Below are 25,121 nucleotides of genomic sequence, written 5' to 3' on the forward strand. Positions count from 1 at the left end.
GGCAGAAGTCTTACTGGACTTCCTTATAATAAGCAAACAGAAGAAATCAGCGTATCGATGTTACCACTCGCACACCAAAGTGCTGTAAGTGTTCATACACATCAACAACTTAAGCTTCTTTTTCTTATAGATCTTCTTAAATTCTCAAACCCCTGGACCTCTCTCATTTTGCTGTTTTCTTCAGAAATCTCACCATAGCTTTCTAGCAGAAAGAACCTGAAATGAAAACCCTAGAATTCGTTTTGCCGTTACCTACCTGTGTGACAGAAATCAGTTAACTCCTCCAGGCTCAAACACCTTATTTACAAAATGAATCAAATTTCCCTGATCTCTGAAATTCTAAGATTCTGCATGAATGTGATGGAATATCTTATCAAACTCCCATTCCGGAAGGAATACCAAAGGTCATTTCATTAAAAGTCATTATCCACAGGATGTCCTTTGTCATCCTTTGATGAACCGGCACAGCCAAGTGGGTGTCCTGTCATGGTTGGCACACCTCCATTGACATTGGGCCCACTCCTTTCCCAAGGCAGCCCATCCTGGTTTATGACAAATTGCACACAGGCAAAACTGTATCTCCCCCTTATTTTCATACATAAATCTAGGTTCTATCTTACCAATACCCTCTGTGACTCTCAGATAGGGTGGTTTTACCTTCAGGGGATATTTGGCAATGTCTGGAGGCCTGGTGGCACAGTGGTTAAGAGCCTGGCTGCTAACCAATAGGTCATCAGTTCGAATTGACCAGCTACTCCTCGGAAACTCTTTGGGCTGTTCTACTGTCCTATAGGGTCGCTATGAGTTGGAATCAACTCGATGGCCAAGAGTTTGATTTTTTTTGGTTTTGGAGGCATTTTTGGTTGTCAAAGCCTGAGGGATTTCTAATGTTATATAGTGGGTAGAGGTCAGGAATGCAGCTACATATCTTATAACTCACAAGATAGACACATGCAAAAAAGAATTATCAACACCAAAATATCAAGTGCTACTACTGAGAAACCCTGCCCTGGGTCCACTCACATCAAGTCTCTCCTGGCTGCATAGGAAAAATTTCAAACAATTAAAGTAACTATCAGGCCTTCTGTTAATCTTTAATGTCACATGCCTTTGTTTCAATAATTCACCGGAACACATAAGACTTAGCTCTTCCCCCTTTTGAGATAATACTTGCATTAATAAAAAGTCTAAATGGAAAATAAACCTTTATTTTGCAGCAATACCCCATTGCTAATTATATGGCATCTACTCTCAATTAAAGCCTCACATTGGGTCAAAGGCAAACGTCATCCCAACTGGAGTTTCACCTGGATACCCAGTTACAAATGCAGATACTAGAAGCCCACCTGTGGATTCTGATTCAGTTTCCAGAGGATGCGAAGAGATATGCATTTTTGACGAGGAGGCCAGGTGGTTATGATGCAGGTGGCATGGTCAGTAAAATACACCTTTGAAAGCTATTACTCAAAGTGATCAGTAGCATCAGCATCACTTAGGAGCTTGTGTGAAATGCAAAACCTCAGGCCCCACCCAGGACTGCAGAATCAGGATCTCCACTGTGACGAGGCGCCAGGTGTACTGCATGCCCAGCAAAGTTTGAGAAGCACTGCTTTAAGATGCTAGCTCTCCAACTGAGTCACACAGTAGAAACACCTGAGGGTTTTTTGTTTTTGTTTTAATCCTGATGCCGGGGACCCATCCCAGAGGTTTTGATTTATTTGATATGAGGTTCACTCTGAGCTTCAAGCGTTTTTAAAGCTCTTCAGCTGATTCTAATGTCCATCAAAGTTTGAGAAGCACCGGCTTAAGGAACACTGATCTAGAGAAAAGCTACTGTCCTGGGAGATGAGGGCTCAAAGCTGGGCACTGCCATTCATTGGATTCAGAAGTTAAGGAAATCTGAGTTCAAACTGCAGTTTTCTTCTCTGCCAAAAGGAGCTTTTAATACGGATGACGTCTAGGATCACTCCTGCCTCACAAACTCTAGAATTCTCTTTAGCACTGAATTTGAAAAAAAAAATTGACCAGAGGAATTCACCAAATTATAAAGAGGTTTAATTAGGGGTGTGGTTATTCTCATCATAAAAACCAAAAATCCGTTGCCGTCAGTCAATTCCGACTCATAGTGACCCTATAGGACAGAGTAGAACTGCCCCATAGGGTTTCCGAAGAGTGCCTGGTGGATTTAAACTGCTGACATTTTGGTTAGTGGCCATAGCACTTAACCACTATGCCACCAGGGTTTCCATTATAGGAGGATTCAAGTTCAAGTCCTTTTACGATGAAATATTTATTAACACAAAATTAACTGTTTCAGGAAGACAGAGGGACTTAAAGCTCAAGTGTTGAACACTACTAAAGAAATACCAGGGAAAAAAAATCAATACCATATTCATAAAATTACCATATGCTTAATTCACAAGGTTCCTCAAATAAAATATTTGAAAGTAGTGATAGAATCCTATCATTAACCAATTCAATTAACATTCCATGAGATTCTAAACGCAATAGTGTGCCGGTAAATGTTAAACAATCCACCAGGGGTAGGGGAAAAATGCCCTAACTTGTGTGGTTTCCTCATTTCTGCAGGGTGAATATTTCCACCACGACTGATTTCATGTTAGAAACATGGTAACCCTGCAAGCAGAGTTGGGAAGAGATGCTAAAAATCTGTTCTCTAGAGCCAGTAGGACCTGACTCCAGCACACCAATCATGAGATCAAGTTAAACACACATGCACAAAACAGTATTTATGTTTGTGCATTATACACACACAAATACACAAACGCATATGTAGATTTATGCACACACAGCACTTTACAGTCTCTTCTCTCTAAGCATAATAAGGAATTATTTATGGAGACATTTTCATTTTCACAAATATTGTAGACTTTAAATTTTATAAGTATCTTCAAGACTATATTTTTATAGTGGATAATCAAGTCTCAGCAACACACATTAACTATTTAGGACTAATTTCCAAGGCTATATCAACTCACTATGAATCAGAGAAAGATTAAACATGCACTTAGCACACTGGACAGAACAAATACCAAACAGTATTCTAACACACCCTAGTCAACAGAAATTTTATATTGATGGTATTAAAACAACTATGAGGTAGTATGGGCTTCTATTATATTCACATATAAGAAACAATATGAAAATGTTTAAAATAAAACCAATATCAAAAAACCAAACTCACTGCCATCAAGTTGATTCCCACTCACAGCAACCCTGTAGGGCAGAGCAGAACCGCCCCATAGGGTTTCCAAAGAGCGGCTGGTGGATTTGAATTGGCAGCCTTTTGGTTAGCAGCCAAGCTCTTAACCACTGCACCACCAGGGCTCCGCCAGAACCAACACAGTGTACTCTAAAGTCTGCAATTCATCAATAATGTTTATGTAGTTGAGTAGTGCAAAGAAAGGCTAGGCACTGCAAGAAAGGAATCCGTTTGTTTAAGAAAAACAATAAGTAAAGCAAGGAGATTTCTTTATATTGTCAGCTTTTGTTATCATAAAACAAATCTATTTAAAGAATATTTTCTAGAAAACATTTTCTGGGAAGATCAACCTTTTGCATTGAGCAAATATTTAAAATCGTGTATTTTCAATATGAACAGCTAATAAATAATTATTTTTAAAATATTCCCCCCAAAAAAAACCCTTTGCCGTCCAGCTGATTCCAACTCATAGTGACCCTAAAGGACAGAGTAGAACTGTCCCATAGAGTTTCCAAGGAGTGCCTGGTGGATTTGAACTGCCGATCTTTTGCTTAGCAGCCGTAGCTCTTAACTAGTACACCCTCAGGGTTCAAAACATTAGGAAGCTCAAACCTTATAATATCTGAAACATGTGAAGACACAAAAGATTTAGAGAGGCTACAGCGATATTCTGAGCAAGAGCTCTGCTCCACATTTGCTGTGATTTTTGCAAATGAAATAGTTCTGGGAAGGGTTACAGATGTTGCACTAAAGAGAAAGACACAGAGACTCAAAAGAGACACACACAATACAAGCAGATCCAAGAATAATGGAAAATCATCACTGGGTAAAAGTGGAAGGTAGGGTTTCAACAAAGAGCAACGAATACTGTTTCCAGTACCTTGGTCTGGGAGACAACATAGGGATGGTGTCCACACCAAGCACAAGTATCTGACAAATTGCAAGATGCTGTGATGTATCTTATCACAGACTAAAGAGGGAAGCTCTCCTGTCCACAAGAAACTGGTATGCATCAACTTGGAGGTGTTTCGAAATAATAACTACCACAAGACGAAGGAAATTTATAAACTGAATAAAGTGGAAGTTTGATGTGTGTATGGCGGGGGAGGGTCTGGGTCTGTGTGTGTATGTGCGTATATCCTCTCTTCTCTTCAGGGACCCAATGGTACGGCACAACAACAAAGCTAGATTCAAGGTCAGGACTCCTTTCTGACAATTCCCAAACTTCTGAGCTTTCACTTTTGTGAAACAGGATATACCATCCCTGGTTTATCTCAGAGCTCAGAGTAAGTTCCAAAAGCTACAAGAACCTAGATAACATAGGTCCTGAACTCTGATAAGCAAATTCTCAATGGCAAATGAAAATAATTATTCATACCCTGAGCAACTATGAGATCACCTGAAAATCTTATCAAAAGAAAGAATTCTAATGCACTCTCAGCATCTCGTCTGACACAGATGTGAGAGGGCACTGGGAAACAGGCCCTGAGTCAGGAAAGAGGCAAAAGAACTGACATCTTTTTTTTTTTTTTTTTTTTTTTTCAGGACTGTTAGAAACAGTTTCATGAGGGTCAGTTAAATTTCTAGTGAATCCATGATTCAATCAATGTAAAACTGTCAACCTATACAGATATCAGTCATTCAAATGGAACAAGGGCTCTGGTATACTACAAAAGCAAATAGAAAAGGTACACGATTCTGAAACCAGAGTCAACCCCAAAGCCACGTGAATATGTTTTAAATAATAATATAATCAGATGATAAGCTAAAGACACCAATCCACCAACTCTGGTCTGGATATAAAATCAAAAAACCTAAATTTTCATTCTGGTCCCATTTCTGAGATCCTTTAAAAAGCACTTCAGCAAAAATGTGCATAGTTTTCTCAGCACTAGGTACTACCCGCCTCCCATGCAGCTTTGACTGAGAGTATGTGTGAAGTGCTTAAGCTCAGAAGCTGTCCTCTGCCAATCACATGTGGCAAGATATTAGGATGTTACAAGTCCTCCTGCCTAAAAATGGCCCTTCCGCCATCAGTTTGTTACCCCTTAAACTCCTGTCATGAATACTATTCACCTGAGAAAACTAAATGAATGTCCTCTCCCTACAAGTCCCTATTAGAACACTACTATGTAAATTAGGAAGAAGTAACGGGTTAACATATTAATATATTATTAGTTACTGATAAATTCATTTTGATGGAGTAGTAGGAATGCAGGGATTAGTATGACGGGCCCCTAAGGCAAAAGGCAAAGAATACAATGAATGAAATCCAAGGGAGGTTAGGAGAATGGAAACCCATATGATTTCTGCATCCTTCATGACTCCTTGTTATTCATCAGCCCTGCCTGTGACATTATACAGAGCTACAGAAATTTGGTGAGAAAGGAAAAAGATGGAAAGGTTAGTTAATGGCAATTCCAAGAACAGGACCACGTGATGAAATTTCAGACTGGCAGAGCACACTCAAGGTGTATGCACTAGGTACAAGTGTTCTGTGGTCACTTTCCCATGAGGTCAGTTTAGTGCTGGCTCTGAGATTTTTTTAAATCCTATTCTAATTTAGTTTCATTTCTTCCTAGTTACTAAGATGATTCCCCAGTTATTAGTTGCTAAGATGAAACTGGCCCTATTCTGAGGCTGTATAGGGGAGCAGTCAAGAATTAGAGCTCTACAAAGAATGAAGAACACCAAAGACACAAGGTAATTATGACCCCAAGAGACAGAAAGGGCCACATAAACCAGAGACTACATCAGTGTGAGACCAGAAGAACTGGATGGTGCCCGGCTACAACTGATGACTGCCCTGACAGGGTACACAACAGAAAACCCCTGAGGGAGCAGGAGAGCAGTGGGATGCAGACCCCAAATTCTCATAAATAGACCAGACTTAATGGTCTGACTGAGACTGAAAGCACCCCAGTGGTCATAGTCCCCAGACCTTCTGGTTAGCCCAAGACAGGAACCATTCCCAAAGCCAACTCTTCAGACAGGGATTGGATTGTACAATGGAATAGAAAATGACACTGGTGAAGAATGAGCTTCTTGGATCAAGCAGACATGAGACTATGTTGGCATCTCCTGTCTGGATGGGAGATGAGGGCACAGAGGGGGTCAGAAGCTGGTTGAATGGACACAAAAAGAGAGAGTGGAGGGATGCAGTGTGCTGTCTCATTAGGGGGAGAGCAATTAGGAGTACATAGCAAGGTGCATATAAATTTTTGGACGAGACTGACTTGATTTGTAAACTTTCACCTAAAGCACAATTAAGAAAAAAAAAAGAAATTAGAACACTAGAAACTGAAAATTTCAGTTTGAAACTTGTCTCTGATATTTCCTAGCTGTGAGATCTTACACAAGTCACTTAATTTCTTCAAGCCTCAGATTTATCACCTGAAAAATGGGGGTGCCATTTAGGATTGTTGTGAGAAAACAATGGGTTTAGCACCTTGCTAAACCTGCTAAAATCAGCTATCTTTATCGCTGTTGTTTTCATTGCTATTTTACTGATGCTGGGTCCAGAATACAACTGGTACCAGCTTAATTCAAGGACCCCTGGTAGTGCAGTGGTTAAGAGCTCGGCTGCTAACCAAAAGGCTGGCAGTTCCGCTCTGTGGGAGAAAGACAGGCAGTCTGCTTCCGTAAAAGATTGCTGCCTTGGAAACCCTATGGGGCAGTTCTACTCTGTCCTGGAATGGACTCAGGCATTTTTTTTTTTTTTTTAACCACCTTACTTCATGGAAGTTGCTTAGATCAAAATTAGGCCAACCCCCTTGATCTGACCTAATACCTATAGTCCCAAGGTCAAAACCGATCTGAATTGGATCCGAGATACAAAAGACAAACAATTTTCTGGGCCATCCCTCCCAGTGGAAAGATGTTAAAGTTCCAAATGATCAAATTTACATCATCAAGAATCAAGGGATTAATGACAAGAATAGTTCAAATGCCTTTGGAATACAGTCTATTATTATTCCTGTAACAGAATAATATTCATTCTAGCCTCTGCTTAAGCTAATTAAAAAAAAAAAAACAAAAAACTGTGTGCAGTCCCCTGAGCATACAATGGCTAACTAGGCAGCCAAAAGAAGGAATTTAAGTGTGTGCAAAGAATTAAGGGAATGATGATTCAGACCTTAAAAAAGGGAAAGAGGTAATTCTTCAAAGAGTTCACAAACCAGTTGTATGTGTATATATATATATATATATATACACATATATATATATGGACACACACACACTCTGTGTAACACTTGGAGTTCTTTGGCATAGAGTGGTACATAAACTGAAAACATGTTCACCACCGTTTAAGACACAGCTTGCAGTTTTCACGACAATCATTCGATCCCTACTGGGCACTTCTAAAGGGTCTGAAAATGAGTACTGCAATAAGTCGGATGTTTTCTTTTTAAACTTGATCATCATATTGTACACTTGATACTTATGCTGAGAGCTCAGATCTTCCCCGGTATAATTTTCATCTACGCATTCCTTAGTTACTTACATCATTCTTAATGGAGATGGTGCACGATACCCTCTGTGGACACATGGAAATCTGGCTAATTGGGTTTACTTGATTACAATGGTTGGTGAATTCTCCCATTTTCTTCCACGGCAATAAATGCTTAAGATGTTTTCATCACCCATTATGTAAATATTTAAGATTGTAATCATTTTCTAAAGCAGTGTTTACAGCTCTTTTACCATTTCACCTACCAAACTCCATGTCTGCAAGTTCTGCATCCTTGGATTCAACCAAGATCGAAAATGTTCAGGGGAAAAATTTTTACAGTGGACTATGATGCTTTTGTCTGTACTGAATATGTACAGACTTTTTTATCATTAGCCCCTAAACAATACAGTATAACAGCTACTTACATAGCATTTACAATGAACTAGGTATTACAGGTAATCTAGAGATCATTTAAAATATACAGAAGATGTGCGTTATATGCAACACCATGCCTTTTTGTATAAAGGAGTTGAGCTTTGCAGATTTTGGTATGGGGATGGTAGTCCTGGAACCAATTCCCGCAGATACCAAGGGACAACGATTGTACTTTTATTAGTATAAAAACTGGGTGTTCTAGTCAAGTTTAAAATGAACCTGTAGTGTGGACAGCTAATATAACAGAACATTAGTTTTGTAACAAAGCAGTGTCTCTTAGCCCTAGTAAGCCCATCAGGATGGCACAGCTGTTAACAAAGGACACATGAGGTGATAGTCTATCTACTTGCCAAATCCAAATATGTGAAAATCAGAAAAATAACTTTTATCTTGAAAGCACCTTGTTTACTGTTAAATATTATATCGCAGAAATATTTCTAATTATTTCTTGAACAAAATAAGGTGGCTCGCCAGTAGTAAGTTATTACTGTCTCTTTAAGGGCTAGGATGAGTACCTAATTCCAAAGGTTACTATGCTCATGTATTATACCTGTCAAAAATTTTAAACTCTGAGTCAGCTTGCTGGAAATAAACTCCACGCTTCCATCTGAAAGTGTGAAACTAAGCGCTGAGTGGGAAAGTTTACCCTCAGTCCCAGAGGAAAGCAGCGCAGGGAGGAAGCAGGAAGGCACCCTAGCCATTGCTACAGACGCAAAAGTGTGCTTGACCTCTACTGCGCATGATCCACGTTTATGAAGAATGTTCCTACCCCTAAAACGGAAAATGTTGGGGGGTGGGGGGGAGGAGGATGGAGGAGTGGGATAGAAAAAGGAGGATGTGTTCTTAGGAAAGATCAGCCATTTCCGCCTAGTAAATAGAAAAACTCCTCTCATTTATAGGGAGATGCCTTGTCAGAAAAAAGGAAAAAACGAAGTGGGGGGGGTGGGGATGAGGGAGGGGTGGGGGATGTCTCTTTGAGAGCTTGTAAAGCAGAGTGGAATCTTGGCGGGAGGGTTTTCTCCTGCCTCAGACCCTGGTGAAATCTCTCTGCTGGGAAACGGTGCTGTTAACTCTCTAAGAGGCACAACGCAGACACAGAAATCTGAAATTTCAAAAATGCGATAAAGCTCGAGCCCGGCAGCCTTGGGAGGCGAGCAGCTGCCGGGTGACCGCTGATGAAGTGGCTTCTTCAGGAGGTGGGCAGATTGATTCCAGCTGCTGAGCGCGGGGCAGGGCAGCGGCCGCGGAATGTGCAGCCCGGCTGAGGGAGACGCAGCAGCAGCTTCCCCACTAAGGGCAAAGCCAAATATTAGCTCTGTTAGCTGTCCTGGCCTGAGAGAAAGAATGCCATTGTTCCAACAGATGAGGACTTTCAAAGCAGGATGGGCAGAACGGTGCCGGGTGGACAGTGTTAACTTCCTAAGTGGAGTGTCACTCCGGAAATCTAAAAGCTGCCCCCTGAGAGTTCGGTTCAGAAGGGGCCCGCATTTCCTAAGGCAACTCCTCTGCCTGGTAGCTGTTTTTCTCCAGCTCACTCCCAGCTCCCGGGCCTCTTGTAATAGCTCTTAACCCCTGCCCAGCCTCCTTTGCCCCCCCCCCCCCCGCCACTGTAATCTATATACCTGAGGGAGTCCACCCAGACGCAAAGAGGGGGTGCACTGGAGAAGTGACGGACATTCAGAGTCCTGGAACTGGCTTGGATGGGGGATCGGACGAGAGGTCATGCTCTTCAGAAGCGCTGGCCACAAAGTCAGAACGCTAAGAGGGAGGGACTAGTTTAGGGGTCTCCCGAGGGTCCCAAGCTCAGACACCAAGTGATCTAAGAAGAGGCAAGGGGTAGGAGGCAGGCGGGCATGAAGGCACGCCTAATGGAATATTCAATATCCTGTGAAATGCACTTTCTGCCATGCACTTCCAGCGACTAAAAGCCAGTAATGGGCTTTGGAGTCTGCACTTCCTCTCCCTAATGTCCAGAGGCGCTTTAATGCTGGAGCCAATCGATCAGCCTTCTCCGGTGAAGACTGGGAGTGGAGTGCAAAAGCTTCCTACTTGTGGCCAAAATCCGCCCAGCCTCCTCTGCACACCCCAAGTGAGCGACACACAACTTTGAACTGGCAGAAATCAGGCTCTTAAAATGCCCAGGAGGATGAAAGGACGGAGCCTCAAGGCGCCTGAAGAAACACCCCCCACCCCCGCTTCATCCCAACTTTTTCTGGGAGGGATTCAGAAGGAAGAGAAACGGGGTGGGGGGGGGCAGGGGAGGACTATTCACCCTAAGACTGGGCTGAACTATAACCCCAAACCTTTATCAGGTGCAAGGTCACGGAGCCGCCTCCAAGCCCAGGGCAGCCCAAGGTGTGGCTTTTCTGGAAGGCACGCAAGCAGAGCAAACCAAATTTCAGAACGTGGGGTTTCTTTACGATTTCTTGGCGACATCTCAGAGCGGTGAAAGTGACCCCCCTGAATAAAACCTCCCCCCAGAATTCCCGGGGTCGGAGCCTGGCGGAGGAGTCGCGCCCCAGCCCCGCCTCCGTCGCCCCCGCGCCTTCTCCTCAGAGGTCCGGCTCTTTGCAAGTTCAGTCCCTAAATTGAACCCAGCCCTCTCCAATCTCCTCCGCCCTGCCGGGGAGGCTCTGGCCGCCCCACTGAGCATGCCCCGTGGCCTGGGGCCGGGGTCGCCTCAGGGAAGCTCTTCTGGCCCAGAAAAAGGCAGGGTTTGGTCCTAGCATGGGCGCCCCCACCGGGAAGCGCGAAAGAAAGACGGCGCGACTGCAGCCGGGTGCGGAGTGGCCAAGTTAGCGGACGCGAGAAAACTTTCCGCGGTCTTTCTCCCCACCCCCACGCCACAGGGGCGCGTCTCCCCAAGGAGCTCGCCTTTCCCAGCCGGAGAGAGACAAGCACAGCACGTGATGGGCAGAAATAAAAATAAACACTTCCCATTCCCGGGCCGCGGGGGCCGCCCCCACTCCGCGCGCCGCGGCGAGCAGGGGGCGCCCTGCGCTGCCCAGCCCCGCGGCTGCAGCCCTGAACCCCAGCCTCTGAGCCGCCGCCCGGGACGGCACCCCGGCCCACCGCCCGGAGCAGTGGCCTTCGCCCTTTCCCGCCGCGCCGGGCGTGGGGCTGGGCTCCCCGCGCCGCGCCCCAGAGCCTACCTTTCGGATTTAGTGAATTTTCGGAACGCCTGTCGGAGGTCATGGAAGGACCTATACGTCTGCGGCTCGGCGGAGATGCCTTGCGCCCGGGTGGTCCGAGGGCCGATGTGAGTCGAGGGCACGGGCAACACTGACTGGCATTTGTGAAGCTTCCTTTTCAGCTCCTGGATTTCTTCCTCCTTCTCTGACAGTCGCTTTTCCAGCTCTTTGATTCTCTCCTCTTTGAGCATGAGAATCTTGGCAAAGTCTTCCTCCAGCTCGCTCATTTTTCCCGGAGCCCCTCCGCGAAACTTTTTCTCGGGCGGCGGCGGCTGGGACAACAGCCTCGAGAGGCGAGCGCGGAATGAGTGAGTGAATGGGGCGCTAAGTACTCGAGCGCAGCAGAGTGCTGTCCCTAATGCGGCGCGAGGAGCCGCTTTCTTCGATCCACTTCTGCTGAATGGACTAAAAGCACCAAGGGAAGGATGAGAAGTCTAAAAGCGATGGAGAGAAGCAGAGTGCTAATCCCCAGCCTCTCGGGGGAATAGGTGATTATCTTTCATTGAGAAACCAATTAGAGCTGCCCTTCCTCCCCTGAGACCCCCTCCCCCGTCCCCCTTTCCCAATCTCTCCGTGAGAACACGCGCGCGCGCGCATTACCCCACCAAGAGCCTGGTTTCTAGCTGGGAGGGCTGGATCAGAGAGCTCACCCCATCTCACAATAATCACTCTTCCAAGCTATATGGTATCAAAGAAAGGGGGTGGGGTGGGGGGTTGGGGGGAGCTTTATGCCACTTGATCCTTGAAATAGCAACAATTACCATGTGATCTGGCGGATGACGCAGCGCCTGTAACTGGATCCTAAAGAGTTTGTGGTGTGTGAGAGTGTGTGTGTGTGTGTGAGAGAGAGAGAGAGAGAGAGAGACTGGGTATGTATGTGGAACATTTCATAAATATTAAACTGCCTTTAGACAATAACCTGCATAAATTCATCTGCGCCTTGACCTTTTACTTCTTTTCTGCTCTGGATGCTTGAATGGATTCAGAAGGGTGTGTGCTGAGTGTGTGTGTTTTTTACTGTGAACTCCTGTAGTTGTGACCCCGAGTAATAAGGATGACAGAGCAATAACAGTTCCAGTTTGTGTTTGGTTTTTGTTTTTCCAGCGTAAAACTTTACTGGAAATAGTGAACTAAAATTGTCTGGTGGAGAAGCTGGATGAACATGCATATGGTAATGAGCCAAATGTTCATTGAAAAGACAAAGGACAAGAGTTAATTGTAAACTTCTTAAAGTCTGGATTTTATTTTAACTACTGGAGTTGAAATCTGTGTATTGAACATCCCAATTATATGACAACATGGTTTGCCATTGCCCTGAAGTGGCTTCCACCAATGCCGAACTGCTGGTTACCCTACCAGTTCCAGTCATAGTGAAGGCTTGCATCTGTGATCCTGTGTTTATCCCTTACGTTTCCATCCATCACCTCACTCTATACCAAAGAGGTGATTCTGCCCATTTGAGCCCAGTACCCACTAATGTCTACACTTTGTTTTATTTTACCTGTATATGTCACAAGGAGCATTTTTCATAACAAATATTTTTTGTAACATGAAAGTTTTTTTGGGTTTTGTGGGAGGGGTATATCTTCAGGTAATAATCATCCAATTACTAGTTCTTTTTAAGGAAAAAAATAGATGCAACTGAGACACAAAAAGATTCTCTGAAACAGTAACTTTCCTTATAAAGAAAAATCAATGTATAATTACTGGCTACTTATCCAAATATATATATATATACACACACACACACATATGTAATTTCTACCTTTTCTGAAACACCTAAATAAAAGAAATTCAGGCACCCATTTTGCTGCGTAAATAAACCCAAAAATATATTTTATTCTGGAGACTTCTTTATTATTTATGTTAGTTCTACCCATCTGGTTATTTTAAATTAAAAACATTTTAAATCACATCTGAATTTTTTAACTGCTCCGGACGCTCAAGTCTAGCTTCATCTATTCGTGTTTGAGAAGGGGTTCCCTGTCTTGTTTGTAGTTACTATTGTGTTGCTTCTATCTATGAACAACTTAATGTGCTACAATCCTTTCTGAAACACAATAAATGATATTTAAAAATAACACATTGGAAGAAAAAAGCTTTTAGCACATCCAAAAATCTAGGCATAGGTTCAACTTTATTTGTGGAAGAGGTAGAAATAGTTTTTAAATGACTTACAAGGACAATTTTTTTTCCGGGATTTACATTATCTTGAAGGAGCCCTGGTGGCACAGTGGTTAAGCACTCAGCTGCTAATCAGAAGGTCAGTGGTTTGAACCCCTGAGCTGATCCGCAGGAGAAAAGATGTGACATTCTGCTTCTATAAAGATTACAGCCTTGGAAACCCTATGGAGCAGTTCTGCTCTGTCCTATAGGATCACTATGAGCAGGAATTAACTTGATGGCAATGGGTTTTTTGTACGTTATCTTACATGCAGTTATTATTCGTATTTATATGTTATTCATATCTATTTATATTTTCCTGCTTATTAAACAAAAAGAAACATTTAGACCAAGATTTCACACACAAAAAAAACCCAGTGCCGTCGATTCGATTCCGACTCACACACACCTCAAAACCCTAAATTCATCTCTATCTTAAAAAATTAAACTTGTTTTTTTCATAAACCAGATTTAACTTAAATGATGTTGGCACCTAGTGTCATGAAGTCTTGTCCGCTGGCTTAAGAAGTATTTAATTTAGAACACAAGGAAAGCCTGAGAAAAGACAGCCTGGTAGAAGAATAAGCATTGAATTATTAGAAATCACAGCATTTTAGAACTGAAAGGAACTTTGAAGGTGATCTAACCCAACCACCTTGTGTTATAAAAGAGGAAAGTGAGATGTTGAGAAGTAAAGTTCAGGGCAGAAGCTGGAATCCAGGACTCTTCCTGGCTTGAAACCTGAACCTGTAGAAATTCTACGATTCTGACAATCCAGTTTTCAAAGATGTGACTTTGCTCTTTATTGCCTATTTCTAAATTAGTAGCGCTAAGTTTCAACTGTCAAACCAGATGAAGAAACCTTAAATTTTTTTTAAAGGAAAAGGTCGCCATCTAGTGCCCCAAGAAAAATTTGCTAAATGAAAATCTTAATCACAATGAAATTGAAGTTGTCTTTAAATAGCCGTAAAAGTGTTTGCATGCTCCTTATTTGATAGAAGTAAAGAAAAAATGCAGAATCATGTGTAAAAGCCCATTTAAAAAAAAAAATCTGGCATCTTCTAACTACTGGATGAAGATGATAACAAGGCAGTAAATGTTTATTGTGTGTTTAATACGTGTCAACACAGGGCTAATTTTTTAATCCTCCTGATGACTCTACAGGTAGGTTAAAATTTCCATTTTGTAGATGCAGAAACTGATGTGTAGCCAAATTAGGTATTTTGCTCATGGTCACACTGTTCAGATTTGACTCAAGCTGTCTTTATCCCCTTGTATCACTGCTTCTGTCAGAAATGCATTAAAATATTCAGTTCTTTATGAGCCCGGTGCTTGGTAAAATAGAGGGTCAGCGAAAAAGAGGAGGACCCTCAACGAGATGGATTGACACAGTAGCTGTAATAATGGGCTCAAGATAACAACGATTGTGACCATGGCACAGAACCAGGCAGTGTTTTGTTCAGTAGTACATAGGGGCGCTGTAAGTCGGAACCGACTCCGCAGCACCTAACAACAACAACACGAGCCCACTGAAAGCAAATAAAAAAAACTTATGTGTGGTTTCATACGTTATGATGGTACCTTGGTCCCACCACACACACACACACACACACACACACCCCACCCACCCACCCCACTTTCTAAAAAACCTGGAGGCTTGTTTCTCTTAGGAGATTCCTGTCCTTAAAGTTTAATAGAAGTCAGTCTTGCAGTAGACAGTGGGACAATAGAGTCTATAAAAAATTTAAAAAGAATAGTAATAATGACCAAAAGTCAGTCTGCTTTTTATAATCTTCATGCACCAGAAATGCTAAACAACATCAGTGATAAAATACTCCTCACCAAAAAATATTGGTCTAAGTTCAATTAATTGCTGCATTTACTGTTGAGCAGGGTAGACCACTCCCATGGCCCCATGCTTGGAACAACATTGACCCTGGTGCGTGATGTGAGGACCCAGAGCAAAGAAAATAGCCATGTGCAGACGGTCTGAGTGAGGTCCACATGGATGGGCGCAGAGGTGTGGAGAAGGGAGGTTTGGGGAAATGAGAGACAGGTGGGAGCATCTGGAATGGGCAGGGACTAACCATGATCGACTCAAACCATCTATTTCCAATATCGCTACATCCAAACTCCTCTTGGTTGCAAAAATAACAGCACTTGTGAAAAACTGCATGCAATACACCTTGCATCAAGGGACACAATTGGTGGATTCAAATGAGTACTTGACTTGGAACCAAAAGACCTATGTTCATGTCTCTGCCCTTTCCCGAGCTGTGTGCTCTTGGGCAAGTTACTTAACTTTTCCCTGGGCTTCACTTGCCTCGTGTAAAATGAGGAGTGGCAGTTACCTACTGTCCATTTTACCTTTCTACTTTCATGATTCTTTGGAATCCCATTTTCCCTGCGACTCACAGTTTGAAATGATCGATCTGCTCTTACAAATAACATCTATCTGTGAACTTTAGAATTTAAAACTTTGAGGGAAAGAGTTAAAATGGAGCCTGTTTGGCCCTATAAAGATTATAGTATACTTTTTGATTAATAGAAGCTTTGAGCATTTTCAGTTAAGCCTGCATCATACTAGATGTGGCTTCAATATTGTCAAAGGACCCAAGCACATTCTGGGAATCATTTTTTATGTGGTCGTCACCTTGGGCAAGATAAAAGTTTGAAGTACTAAAACACACTCCCATCTACTTTAACCACCACACAGAACATGAACATAGCAAATGAAATACTGCCTTTGCTAAATAAGCTTCAAAATTAGTTTCCATTTATTGAGTTTAATGAGTCGTAACGTTAATGTTTTCAAAGAATATGTTCCTACAGAAAAACAAATGCTTTTCACAAGGTGGTCCTAATGATGTAAATAGAATTATTTCTCATTCTACCTGCAGCAAGAAGACCATTGCCTTTTCCAATTCCCCGTGATACCTGCCTCCAGGTTTGAAGAAATAATTCTTCCTAGAAATTTTGAAAAGTAAAATTTAACTAACAGATAATGGCACTTGAAAATATTGTAGAAATCAAGTTCTGCAATGTATTAGAACCTTGGATCTGAAATATGGAGACTGGGATGGCCTGTGACTTCAGGCAAATAATTTCATCACCCTAAACCTCAGTTTTCCCAACTCTAAAGTGGGGCTCTGGATACTAAATTGTCCTGTACCTGGATCTTTATTTAAGACTCAAATGAAGTGAGATGAAAGAAAAGGTTGTCGTATGTAATTCTAAAATAAAATGGTAATGAATGTCTACTCTGATTCTTGGCAGGAGAGTAGCCCAGCGATGCGGACAGGCCTGGCGGTGGTGGTGGGAATATTTATACTGTATTCGGTCTACTCATTTCTTGAGGTAGGAAGAATTCTGTGGTGGTCCCCAAGATTCCCACCCTGGCATACACATACTTTATCCCAGCTACTTAGTCAATCTAGCTGCTGCTGCGAAAGGGATTTTGCAGGTGTAATTAAGGTCCCAAATCAGTTGACTTTCAGATAAGATCATCCAGGTGGGCCTGACCTAATCAGATGAGCTTTAAGAGTGATTGGGCTCTTCTTGGAGACAGATCCAAAGTTCAAGAGGGATTCAAGTTTAGGGAGTTGAGGGAGATTCTCTCATTACTGGCTTTAAAGATGGAAGGGATCATGTGGCGAGGAATTTGGGCAAATTGCTGATAGGCAGCAGGGACACAGTGACCTCAGTCTGTCACTGAAAGGAACTGAATCCTGTCACAACTACATGAACGTGAAAAGCTTGAAGGAGGACCCGGAGCTCCAGATGAGAATATAGCCTGGCTGACACTTTAATTTCAGCCTCGTGAGACCCTGAGCAGAGGACCCAAGCATGCTATGCTAACTTCCCACTTCAGAACTGTGAGCTAATAAATGGATGTAAGTCTCTGAGTTTATGGTAATTTATTAGGCAACAAGATGAAAGTAATAGATTACTCAACTACTTTTTTAAAAAAATTCCTATTAAAAATGTTAGAAATATTTCACCATTCTCAGATGCATGTCTTTCCAAGAGTCATTTTCAGAAAAACTAATGCATTTCAAATGGATACTTGGGGACATAAAAGGTTACTATATAAATTATAAACTGTTTAAAGCACGCTGATGGCAATGTGAAAAGCCTTCTGAGTATGGCAAGTTCTCTTTCATGAATGATGTTTATGTTTAAAGTTGGGCCTTACTATTACGGAAATATAAATCCGCTTCTGTAGTGGACAAACACTCTGACCTTGTGCAAATTATTTAATTTGCTGAGCCTTAGTTTTCTCATCTGTTAATAATGTCAGTAATTCTCTTTCATAGTCTTAATTGTTTTTATTAAAATCTTTGGCTCTGGGAGTACATTTAAATAATCTTAAATTCTTATTGATTAAATGATTCCATAGTCATCCATGGAAATTAATTGCCCCTATGACACATTAAGGAAACCCTGGTGGTGTAGTGGTTAAGTGCTACGGCTACTAACCAAGAGGTCAGCAGTTTGAATCTACCAGGCACTCCTTGGAAACTCTATGGGGCAGTTCTACTCCGTCCTATAGGGTCACTATGAGTCAGAATCAACTCGATGGCACTGGGTTTGGTTTTGGTATAACACGTTAAGGAGCCCTAGTGGTGCGGTGGAAACCCTGGTGGCTTAGTGGTTAAGAGCTACAGCTGCTAAGCAAAAAGTTGGCAGTCCGAATTCACCAGGCGCTCCTTGGAAACTGTATGGGGCAGTTCTACTCTGTCCTATAGGGCCACTATGAGTTGGAATTGACTGGATGGCAATGTGTTTGTTTGGTTTTTAGTAGTGAAGTAGTTAAAGCGCTTGGCTGCTAACCAAACCCACTAGCCCCTTGCAGGAGAAAGATGTGGCAGTCTGCTTCTATAACGATTGCAGCCTACAAAACCCTAAGGGGCAGTTCTACTCTGTCCTATAAGGTCTGTATGAGTTGGAAATGACTCCACAGTAAAGAGTTAATGAGTCTTCCATGTCCCATTAGGAAGCCCTGGTGGCCCCATGGTTAAACACTTGGCTGCCGATTGAAAGGTCAGTGGTTCAGTTGGAACCCACTAGTGGCTCTGAGGGAGAAAAGGCCTGTCAGTCTGTTTCAGTAAAGATTCTTGTTGTTAGGTGCAATCGAGTCAAGTTGTTTTTGACTTACAGTGACTCCACATACAACAGAACAAAATACTGCCCAGTCCTGCACCACTGTCTTAATCATGGCTGTGTTCAAGCCCATTGTTGGAGCCACTGTGGCAGTCCATCTGGTTGAGGGTCTTCCTCTTTTTTGCTGACCCTTGACTTCAGCAAGCGTAATGTCCTTCTCCAAGGACTGGTCTCTCCTGATAACATGTCCAAACTAAGTGAGATGAAGTCTCACCATCCTGGCTTCTAAGGAGCATTCTGGCTGTACTTCTTCCAAGACAAATTTGTTCACTCTTCTGGCAGTCCATAGTATATTCGATATTCTTCACCAACACCATAATTCAAAGGCATCAATTCTTTTTTCACTTATTCACTGTTCAGCTTTCACATGCATATGAGGCGATTGAAAATACTTGGCTTGTGTCAGTCGCACCTTAGTCCTCAAAGTGACATCTTTGCTTTTTTAACACTTTAAAGAGGTCTTTTGCAGATTTACCCAATACAATGTGTCGTTTGATTTCTTAACTGCTGTTTTCGTGGGCATTGATTATGGATCCAAGTAAAATGAAATCCTTGGCAACTTCAATTTTTTCTCCGTTTATCATGATGTTGCTTATTGGTCTACTTGTGAGGATTTTTATTTTCTTTATGTTGAGGTGTAATCCATACTGAAGGCTGTGGTCTTTGATCTTCATCAGTAAGCCCTTCAAGTCCTCTTCACTTTCAGCAAGCAAGATTGTGTCACCTGCATATTACAAGTTAATGAGTCTTCCTCCAGTCTTATGCCACGTTCTTCATATAGTACAGCTTCTTGGATTATTTGCTCACCATACAGATTGAATAAGTATGGTGAAAGGATACAACCCTGACACATGGCCTTTTCTGATTTTCAACCATGCAGTATCCCCTTGTTCTATTCAAAGGACTGTCTCTTTGTCTATGTACAGGTTCCACATGAGCACAATTAAGTAATTCTGGAATGCTCATTCTTCAAAACATTATCCATAATTTGTCATGAGCCACACAGTCAAAGGCCTTTGGACAGTCAGTAAAACACAGGTAACCATCTTTCTGGTATTCTCTGCTTTCAGCCAGGATCCATCTGACAAGAGTAATGGCATCTCTGGTTCCACATTCTCTTCTGAATCTGCCTTGAATTTCTGGCCGCTCTCTGTTGATGTACTGCTGCAACTGCTTTTGAATGATCTTCAGCAAAATTTTACTTGTGTGTGATGTTAATATTGATATTGTTTGAAAATTTCCACATTCTAGTGGATCATCTTTCTTTGGAATGGACACAAATATGGATTTCTTCCAATTGATTTGCCGGGTAGCTGTCTTCAATATTTCTTGGCATAGATGAGTGAGCACTTCCAGCATTGGATCTGTATGTTGAAACATCTCAACTGATATTCTATCAGTTCCTGAAGCCTTGTTTTTCACCAACACCTTCAGTGCAGCTTGGACCCCTTCCTTTAGTACCATTTGTTCTTGATCATGTCCTACCTCCTGAAATGGTTGAAAGTCAACCTGTTCTTTTTGGTACAGTGACACTATGTATCCTTCCATCTTCTTTTGATGCTTCCTGTGTCACCCAATATTTTGTCCATAGAATCCCTTCAATACTGCAACTTGAGGCTTGAATTTTTTCTTCAGTTCTTTTATCTTGAGAAATGCCAAACCTGTTCTTTCCTTTGGTTTTCTAACTCTAAGTCTTTGCATATTTCATTATAATGCTTTACTTTGTCTTCTTGAGCTGTCTTTTGAAGTCTTCTTTTCAGCTCTCAAGATTAAAGATAAAGATTAAAGATCACAGCCTTGGAGACCCTATGGGGAGTTCTACTCTGTCATATAGGGTTGGAATCAACTCGATGGCAACGGGTTTCAACAGAAAGATCACATTACCTTCCATGTTCATGTACTTATCTCAAACATTTGAGAAGAGCTGGGAGGGGGACAATACAAATTCTTTTTCAAGTTTGGTTTTTTGTTCTGTTTTTGATTTGATTTTTAAAGTGGAAGAGCTGGACTCATCTACTTGGAACATGTTTTATAAATTGTTTTTAATAGAAAGTACATGTACCCCTAAAAAACCTTCCATCAAGTCAATTCTGACTCATTGCAACCCTGTATTCAAAAGTCACAAGAAGATAATATGATCAAAGGCAAGTCTCCCTCTCATTCCTGTGTCCCATCTACCTAATCACCTTTTACACCTGTTCACTATTATCGTTGACTTTATTATTCTTCATGAAATATTCTGTTTATATATAAGCATATTTGTGTATGAATATATATTTTATGGAAGTAGAATTTAATAGCTGGTTTGTATGTTAACCAATTGCCTAATTTTGTGGTATCATTTCATGGATTTAAGAACCACTTGTCCAATGCAACATGTCTCAACTGTCTCTTTGTGATAAAGCATTCAGTAACAAGTAGGAGGTTCCTTGGTGGTCAAACATTTGTGCTTGACTACTAGCCTAAAGGTTGGTGGGTCGATCTCACCCAGTGACTCCATGGAAGAATGGCCTGACGATCTGCTTCTGCAAAGATTACAGCCAAGGAAACCCTATGGAGCCATTCTACTCTGTTATACATGCAGTTTATGAGCCAGAACCAACTCAATGGCAACTTTTTTTTTTTTTGACAAGGCAGGAAGACTGCTCAATTAAGAGTGTGTGCCCTCCTTTCACAAATAAAGTATTTATAGCTTGTTTTCCCCTTAAAAATATTTAGCATGTGTTGTTTAGTTAAATATATTTAATAACTTCAGAGCGGTCTAGTATTTTAAGAGAACAAGCCAAACATTATTAAATATGTAAGTTTTTAAAGAATATGTTAGAATAACTTCTGGTCTTAATCCTCACCACCTGCTTTTTGCTAATGGAGACATTCATCTCTGCTTATCTCATGCTATTTCATATTAACAGTTCCCAAGTAAAAAAGCTAACAAACCATTAATAAGCATAATGAGCACTCTATTTTGACAGTCTCTCAACCATTTTTAGCTATCATAATTTTCTTTGCTCTAATCAAAATCACATAGTTAAATAGTTCATCTACTATTTCAGATTCAATGAGGACACAAGTATTTGGAAATGATTTTCTCAGAAATGTCTGGGCATTTATTGTAAAAATAAATAAATTGCTATTATATCTGTAAAAAGAAATCATTCCATTGAACCTACAATATTCCAAAAGACATTATAACTGCCATATTTACAGGTAACACTTCCAGGGCCATATCGATTATATTTTTCCAATCTGTGTTATATATGGTTCCATTTCAATAGCTTTAATAAAAGTAGGAAGATAGGAGAAACCCTCAAAACTTTCCCTTTTTTTTTTTTTGGATCATATTTGTTACAATGCAAAGTCTTTCTTCAGGTTGAAAACTGCTTTGGCTCAGCACTCCTCTCACCTTTCCACAGCATCTTTTTCGGCAATCCACAGTCTGCAGAGAACAGAGAGACAGCAGAAAGAGAGAGGATATTGAACTGGGAAGACGCAGAACCTGCCACCCTTTGTTCAAGACTTCATCTAATAAAGGGAGATCACTCTACAATGCTCAGGCAAACAGACATTACTCAGACTGTGACTACGATAATTAGCAAGGAACTCTGCCAGGAATACCTTAGGGTAATGTAAGGTGGTGCTGGAGGGTGTGTGTGTGTGTGTGCAATTTTGTGTATAGTGCATTCATTGTACTTCTAAATCATTTCTCTAGCTTAAGTATGCCAATGAAAACAAACTCTTCCTTTAAAAGTCTCCATTCAAAATCGATATTTAATGTTAAGAACAGAAATGTAGTGATATTAAGAACAGATTGAAAAATACCACAAGTTGGGGAAGGTTAAACTAGTGTACCACTATCAATCTTGACTGACAACTTCCTATCCTCCATAGCCAGACAAACTGATTTACATTTTCTTTGAATGTCAAATTAGCATTCTAGGAAAGACAAAGGAGTAGGGATATTTACATCAGGAATCCTTTTATTAAGAAGTGGATCTGGCATACTTCCCTGAAAAACAAGTTAAAAATAAATGTATTACCTGAGCACCTGTACTTGGTTTCATTCATTCTACAAATATTTATTGCTCATTCTCCCATAGGTCACAGGCACGCTACTAGGTACTAAGAACACAGAAAAATGAGGAAGACAGAACATCTGCCCTCAAGAAGCTTATGGAAGTGCAGGAAGAGCACCTTGAGGTTAGGGAACGCAGATATGGAAAAGGAAAATGGTAAGGTGAAAATGAAAAAACTAAAAGATTTTTCCCAAAGTGCTATAATAATACAGAGGAAAGGGATGGAAAAGCAATAAGGAGTAGGGGTGTGTGTGTGTGTGTGTGCATGCGTGCGTGTGTATAGGTGTGTGTGTGTGTGTGTTGGGATAGCCTATGTCAATTCCCTAAAAATTAATTTGCCAAAAAGTAATTCCCATAAAGCCAAAATGAACAAATAATCAATTTAACATAAGCCCAAGTTGTTGAAACTAAAGAGTGAATCTGCCAGATAACTAATATGCTGGGTTCCTATAATTTACACTTTACCAAAAACTTTCATTAATGTAGATCCTTCCTGAATATACGTATAACGCTTTTGAATAGATTTCTCTATGAACATATTCTCCAGAAAGGGGATAGTGAGGTGGTGGGGTTGTGGGGGCAAGGTGAGGCGACCATCCTTGCCAGAAAGTACAAGTGGAGGGTCCTTCGAAATGCTTCTTTATGGACTTTTGAATTTTATCCTAGGAGGCACTGAGGATTTAATAAAATGCCATGGCCAGAAAGATTTTATAGCGAATAACACATGGAAGATTCTAAAGTGATATTTGAAAACAACCAAACATCATATGGAAACCCTGGTGGCATAGCGGTTAAGTGGTATGGCTGCTAACCAAAAGGTTGGCAGTTTGAATCCACCAGGCGCTCCTTGGAAACTCTATGGGGCAGTAGGGTCACTATGAGTCGAAATCGACTCGACGGCAGTGGGTTTGGTTTTTTTTGTTTTGTTTTGAAACGTCATATGTGGCACCAATAAAGTGATACTGTGGTCTCCTCACAGGGTTTTATGGTTGTTTAAAATTAGCTTTTTTTTTTTGTAGTTCTTCTCTAAAGCCAAACTGATTGTGGTCGAGTTGATTCCAACTCACGGCAATCCCATGCGTGCAAATTAGAACTGCATCCTGTAGGGCTTTGACCTTGTGGAAGCAGATCACCAGGCTTTCCTTCCAAGGTACTTCCTGGTGGGTTCAAACGACCAGCCTTTGCCTTAGTAACCCAGCCCTTAATCATTTGCACCACCCAGAGACTCCTAAGAAAAGGACTCCTATAAAGACTGCTTTCCCTTGGTAGATGTAAAAACCCATCCACCAGGAAAATTTAGTTGGAATAACTAGACCTTAAAGAAACAGAGTTTCCTGACAGTGCTAACCTGCAAATCCAAATATGTGGACCTGTTTAATAGAAAAAGATCCCAGACATTTCAATTATCATGACTCTATTTCTTAGAATCCCCCAAAATCTGATTTTTATTTTATAACAAACCATTATTTCCAAATAAAGACAAAACTGATAAAACTCAGTACAATATACAGAATGCTTATTAGCGTGTAGCATCTGAGAGATCAGTTTTCAATTTCTACTATTAATAAAACACTATTTAAGAAATTACAGTAAAATTGGAGAGGGATTACAGGCACAAAGTAATTGTAAAACACTTTATAAACAAGAATAATAGTAAAAAGTGTTTATATTTAGAAAACTAAGAGTAGTATGATTAGTCAAAGTTTCCAGACTGATAATTACTACGTATCTCCCCAGATAGATTAATATGTAAATTCAATGCAATTCTAACAATATTTTTTAAAAAATAACTAGCTGATTTAAAAATTTATATGAAACAGAGAATGCAGAATAATTAAAAATGTTTAAACAAAAATTTTGATCTTGTTTTAATATCTAACTGACCCATTAAATATACTTACTATACTATATACTACACTATATATGCTAAAATAATTAGGCCAGTGTGATGTATAAACAAATGGATCAACAAAAAAAATAGTTTAGAAACAGAATTACTAAAGAAAGAACTGATATCTAAACTGGGAGGAAAAAATACTATGTAATTTATATTTTAAATGTAACGTATATCTGTTTATTTAAATAATATATACTTTATAGATAATATTTTATAAATATGCAAAACAGAGTTGGTATCCATAATAATACAAATCAATAAAAATACCAAGATTCCAATACAAAATGACAAAAATAAAGACATTCCTCTTCACTAATAAAATTCAATTTTATCCATTAAATTGACAAAAACTAAAAGATTGATAAATCCCTGTCAAGATCGTGAGAAATAGGCCCTCCCAAACACTGATGAGAGAAAAAGTTGTTAGAGCCGTTCATAGCAAGAAATTTATTAGTAGTTATTCAAATTGTGGAGCCCTGGTGGCGCAGTGGTTAAGAGAGAGCTCTGAGTTGGAACCAACTCA

At 40.9% G+C, this 25,121-nt stretch overlaps 1 protein-coding gene and 1 long non-coding RNA gene across 4 annotated transcripts in view; one reads left to right on the forward strand and one right to left on the reverse strand.

Annotated features, from left to right (window-relative positions):
- PRKG1 (protein kinase cGMP-dependent 1) overlaps positions 1-11,529 on the reverse strand; it is a 1,427,928-nt gene extending 1,416,399 nt beyond the window's left edge. Inside the window, exon 1 of the mRNA XM_049855705.1 lies at positions 11,264-11,529. Coding sequence (XP_049711662.1) covers positions 11,264-11,529 — 266 coding nt within the window. The remainder of the gene's footprint in view (positions 1-11,263) is intronic.
- A 171-nt stretch (positions 11,530-11,700) lies between these two features.
- The window catches only part of LOC126059768 (uncharacterized), a 53,441-nt gene continuing 40,020 nt past the window's right edge, over positions 11,701-25,121 (forward strand). The window contains exons 1-4 of one of the 3 annotated variants that reach the window (XR_007513492.1): positions 11,701-11,790; positions 16,742-16,822; positions 22,042-22,249; positions 22,726-24,577. This is a non-coding gene — a long non-coding RNA (uncharacterized LOC126059768). Of the gene's footprint in view, positions 11,791-16,741; positions 16,823-22,041; positions 22,250-22,725; positions 24,578-25,121 lie in introns of those variants that run through there. The other 2 variants (XR_007513493.1, XR_007513491.1) reach the window with 2 other exon arrangements.

Source organism: Elephas maximus, chromosome 16 (assembly GCF_024166365.1).
Source record: "Elephas maximus indicus isolate mEleMax1 chromosome 16, mEleMax1 primary haplotype, whole genome shotgun sequence".
In the NCBI taxonomy this organism is placed as follows: Eukaryota; Metazoa; Chordata; class Mammalia; order Proboscidea; family Elephantidae; genus Elephas; species Elephas maximus.